The sequence below is a fragment of the Aplysia californica genome, unplaced genomic scaffold (genome assembly GCF_000002075.1).
Source record: "Aplysia californica isolate F4 #8 unplaced genomic scaffold, AplCal3.0 scaffold01224, whole genome shotgun sequence".
NCBI classification, from domain to species: Eukaryota; Metazoa; Mollusca; class Gastropoda; order Aplysiida; family Aplysiidae; genus Aplysia; species Aplysia californica.
Genome location: NW_004798494.1, coordinates 101,974 through 106,953, shown reverse-complemented (window position 1 = coordinate 106,953; position 4,980 = coordinate 101,974). Strand labels below are relative to the sequence as shown.

General features: G+C 44.6%; 1 protein-coding gene across 1 annotated transcript in view; it reads left to right on the top strand.

Moving 5' to 3' along the window:
• The window catches only part of LOC101856948 (canalicular multispecific organic anion transporter 1-like), a 41,715-nt gene extending 36,735 nt beyond the window's left edge, over nt 1–4,980 (top strand). Inside the window, exons 17-22 of the mRNA XM_035973434.1 lie at nt 243–280; nt 1,255–1,420; nt 2,154–2,312; nt 2,757–2,923; nt 3,997–4,191; nt 4,869–4,980. Coding sequence (XP_035829327.1) covers nt 243–280; nt 1,255–1,420; nt 2,154–2,312; nt 2,757–2,923; nt 3,997–4,191; nt 4,869–4,980 — 837 coding nt within the window. The remainder of the gene's footprint in view (nt 1–242; nt 281–1,254; nt 1,421–2,153; nt 2,313–2,756; nt 2,924–3,996; nt 4,192–4,868) is intronic.

The following is a 4,980-nucleotide window of genomic DNA, read 5'->3' as shown; positions in this document are numbered from 1 at the left end:
TCTTCTTCTTCTTCTTCTTCTTCTTCTTCTTCTTCTTCTTCTTCTTCTTCTTCACCCGTCCAGATCTGAAATCGGCAATCATGGTTCGCTAATCTTTTCTTTACTCGGACGCTCTAGAAAACAAGATCTACACATGTATAAAATAATATTGCCCTGGCATTTTCTCGTCACCATCTGTTAAAGTTCTCCTAATAAGTTATCACTAATCTACCTTTGTATATTCTGCCTCCTATTTTTTCCAGGGAGAGCAAGATGTTCCAGGGCTTTATATTGAAACGAGGTTTAGTTACGTCTTATTCAATCCTCTTAACACTGGTCTTATAACATTGTTCAAGCCACTAAGTAGATTTATTTAGGCTTTGCATTTGCTGTTTCCACTGGGGGCTCCGTGGCATTGCACGAACATTCACGGATTGAAGATCCAGAGATGCCCCAAACCTCGATCAGCGCCAAGGGGGAAAAAACAGCAGGAGAGCACTTAGGAGTCATGACATGAGTGTGGCCCGGCCCCCTTAGAGTGTCAGGAAGTTAGGGCCGCAACACTTGCTTGAAGGGGATTCTTCCTCTGATGATCTCCGGCTGTTCGCTCGCCCCATGAGTTTTCTCCTACTTATATTATTATTACTATTCTGTGGATATTTGACTGGTGCTCTGGAGAGTTTTGCTCCTTTATTCCTATCCCACATCTATTTTTCTTCTCATTTTCTTTGTGTGTTTCTCTCAATTAACACCTCTAATCTTCGGTGGGAAATTATATGACCTATTTGTGTAGTATGCGCCGTTATACTCTTCCACAAACTAACCAAGCGTCCGCTCTAAAGAATGACTCATCACTTGTCAGATAACGTTAATGAACTTTTAAAGATTCAACAAGGGTACAAGTGATGACGACATCAACTGAAATGAAATGGAAGACACGAGACAGTGATGTAGAACGGAATGAAATGATGAGTGATCGCACTGACAAATGAAACTACACAACGCACGAGTCCCCATGGGGCGCAGAGTGATGATGGTGGGTGGTTGATGGGTGCCCTGGTGTGATTTGCTTCTTCTTTCCTAACAAACATCTGTCGTCCTTAACTCCCCTTCTTCTTTTTTTATGTTTGTTACTCTCTTGTAACACCTCTAAACTTCTGGCGTTCACACAACCTTATGCAGTTGCGAGCGCCGTAAAACCTCTACTAAAACTAAACTAAAGAGTAATGATGGTAATCGGACATGAACTGAAAATGAGTAATACTAATAATACAGCTACATATTCCTCCCCCAGGCTGATGTGATCATCCCTGACAACCGTCCCGCCAAGTCCTGGCCGTCCAAGGGTGTGGTGGAGTTCAACCGGTACCAGACCAGGTACAGGGAGGGGCTGGACCTCGTTCTCAAAGGCGTCAACTGCTGCATCAACTCGGGAGAAAAGGTGACGATTAAAACGCTCATTATAATCAATGTGGGGAGCAAACGGAAAAATAAGGGGGGAAAATAATGTCTTCAATCTTGTGCAGAGATAGAGAGAGAGAGAGAGAGAGAGAGAGAGAGAGAGAGAGAGAGAGAGAGAGAGAGAGAGAGAGGGAGAGGGAGAGAGAGAGAGAGAGAGAGAGAGAGAGAGGGAGAGGGAGAGAGAGAGAGAGAGAGAGAGAGAGAGAGAGAGAGAGAGGGAGAGAGAGAGAGAGAGAGGAAGAGAGAGAGAGAGAGAGAGAGAGAGAGAGAGAAAGAACAAACTTTATTATCTTTTAAACAGAAAGAAAAGGACAAAAATACCTCTTCTATACTATACTATGATTTAGTGGGCGTCTAGGTCCCTTGACCATGTTGCATTTTACTCAGCCTTTTTTTTTCTCTGGTGCTTTCTTTCTAGGCGATGTAGCCTTCCAACAATGGCTGCCACCGTTCTTTTGGCTCTTCTCCGCCGTCCTCTCTTTGATCTCATCTTGCCGTCTTCTTTCTGGTACACTCGCTAAAAGAGCACCTGGACCTGGATTGCTGGTGCCTCTATAAACAACTTATTGATGGTCAATGTACACTCGTTTTCCAGATTTTGGTCTCTAGTCAGTACATCTTTTTTACCCATCTGGTATCCTTCATTCTACCCGTGTGGCCAGCCCATATCAATTTCAAGTCACCAAGCTCGTTGAACATCTTCTCTTCACCAGGTCGGCATAGTAGGGCGTACGGGGGCGGGCAAGTCGTCCTTGACCTTGTGTCTGTTCCGGATCATCGAGGCCGTGAACGGCAGCATCATCATAGACGGGGTGAACATCGCGGACATTGGACTGCACGACCTGCGGAGTCGCCTCACCATCCTGCCACAGGTATGTCTCCTTCGGTTTTTGCCTTTTTGAAGTTTTTTTCTGTTTTTTTGTTGTATTTCATTTTTTGTTTTTGTTTTCGTTTTTGTTGTTTTTGTTGCATTAAAATTTTTGTTTGTGTTTGTGTTTTGTTTTTGCTTGTTTTTTTTTGGTTTTGGTTTCTTGGTTGGTTTTTTTTTGGTTGTTTATGTATGAATCTTTTCGCAAAATTGGAGCAACAAAAACGTGGTTTCTTCGGAGACGGCTGAAACTCTTGGAAGTAAAGAAATCAAATGAGGTAGTGCTTGGAGAAACACAGCAGCAGCAGCAGCAGCAGCAGCAGCAGCAGCAGCAGCAGCAGCAGCAACAACAACAACAACAACAACAACAGCAACAACACCATTTGCAGTTACGGTAATCTTGCACGATGTTTTCTTTTTTTTCTTTTTCCTTCTAAACCAAAACCAGGACCCGGTCCTATTCTCTGGCACCCTGAGGATGAACATTGACCCGTTTGACCAGTACACAGACGACCAGCTATGGCAGGCCATAGAGAGGTCCCACCTCAAACCTTTCGTGATGGCGCAGCAAGAAAGGCTCATGTACCAGTGTGGCGAGGAGGGTTCAAACCTCAGGTTAGTTGGGAGGAGATAAACGAGTCTGTTTGTGTGATCGTGTGAATGTGTGCGTGCGCGTCTGTGTGCATGTGTGTATGTTTGTGTGTGTGTATGTGAGTGTGTGTGTGTGTGTGTGTGTGTGTGTGTGTGTGTGTGTGTGTGTGTTTGTGTATAGATACATTTTCTTTTTGGCTCAGTCTTTTTGGGAATGAACATTAAACTCGGAGGTCCCGCCTCTTTAATTACGTGGTAGTGGTAGTGTTGACAGGGGCTACCCTGAAAACATACAACGTTCCACCTAGCCAGGCCATCAAACTTGCTTGAGACAAAAAAGCTCTTTCCCCCCTCGACGCCCTAGAGGTACAAGAGGGCGGATAAAGTAAAATAAGAAAGTAAGTTGATAGGGACGTTATACCTATCGTCATTATCCGATGCTTTGCCGACTGGAGTGGGCGATCATGGACCTCCACTTCCCTCTTTCTTTCGTTGCAGCAATGGTGTCTGTTGTACTTGCTGCTCCTAGCCATGTTGTCATCTTGTCCAGTATCTATTCCCTCTGTCTGCCTCTGCCCCAATTTCCATCAAACTTGCCTGTTGTTACAATAATATCCTCCATTGCTTCTTTCCACTTTGTGTGTCCAAAGAACTTTGCCTGTCGCTTTTGTATATTCGTTATAAGCTGCGTCTGCAATTTGCTTCAACCAAGACTTCTTCATTTGTTTTTCTAGCTGTCCATGTGGATACGCAGCATGCGTCTTATGAACCACAACTCTGTCCTCTGTTGCCTCAATTGTTAAACCTATACCATCTCACAATCGGTCGCTTTTAAGTACAAGGGGGTTATCCCGCAAAATGTTGTTTTGAGAAAATGGAAAGTAAAGTTTTTGGACCCGTGTTCAGTTTCTTTAAAAAACAAGGAGAGTTTTCTCTAAAAACCAAACAAATATACACACCAATGAAACCCAAATTCTCCTATAGGTAAATAGGGCAATGCCCACTTTTGGTGTAGGTCAAGATTTCTGGAAAACCCCCGAAATCTGGGTTAGCCCGCTTGTCCTTAAAAAACGACCAATTTTTTCTCACCCTCTCAGTGTGGGACAGCGCCAGCTGGTGTGCCTGGCCCGGGCCCTATTACGTCACACCCGCATTCTGATCCTGGACGAAGCGACGGCGGCCATTGACCTGGAGACAGACACTCTCATCCAGAACACCATCCGGGAGTCCTTCAAGGAGTGCACCATCCTGGCCATAGCGCACAGGCTCAACACTATCATGGACTACGACAGGTATGTGGGGGCGTGTGTGGGTGGGTGGGTGGGTGGGTCGTGAGGAATGGTTGCTGTTGTTGTTGTTGTTGATGATGATGATGATGATGATGATGATGATGATGATGACGGTGATGTTGTGGTTGATTCCTCTGTTTATTGGTGATGATGATGATGATGATGATGATGATGATGATGATGATGATGATGATGATGATGTTGTTGTTGTTGTTGTTGTTGTTGATGATGATGATGACGATGATGATGATGATGATGATGATGATGATGATGAGGATGATGATGATGATGATGAGGATGATGATGATGATGATGATGATGTTTTATTGCTACCGTTTTTGTTCTTGTTGTTACTGTTGTTGTTGTTGATGATATTGGTACGGATGTTTCTCTTATTCTCTCTCTTCCTCTCTGTCTGTCTGTCTGTCTGTCTGTCTGTCTGTCTGTCTGTCTGTCTGTCTGTCTGCCTGTCTGTCTCTCCCTCTCTGTCTCTCTGCCCCCCTCTCTATCTCTCCCTTCTCTCTCTTTCTCTGTCTCTCTCTGTCTCTCTCTCTGTCTCTCTCTCTGTCTCTCTGTCTCTGTCTCTCTCTCTCTCTCTCTCTCTCTCTCTCTCTCTCTCTCTCTCTCTCTCTCTGACGCATACTAAAACCAGGACTGAAACAAACCACATTTTTCTCCAGGATCATAGTGATGGATGCAGGAGTCATCAAAGAGTTCGACACCCCCAAACGGCTCATCGAGCAGAGAGGAGTATTCTTTTCCATGTGCAAAGATGCGGGTCTTGCTTCATAA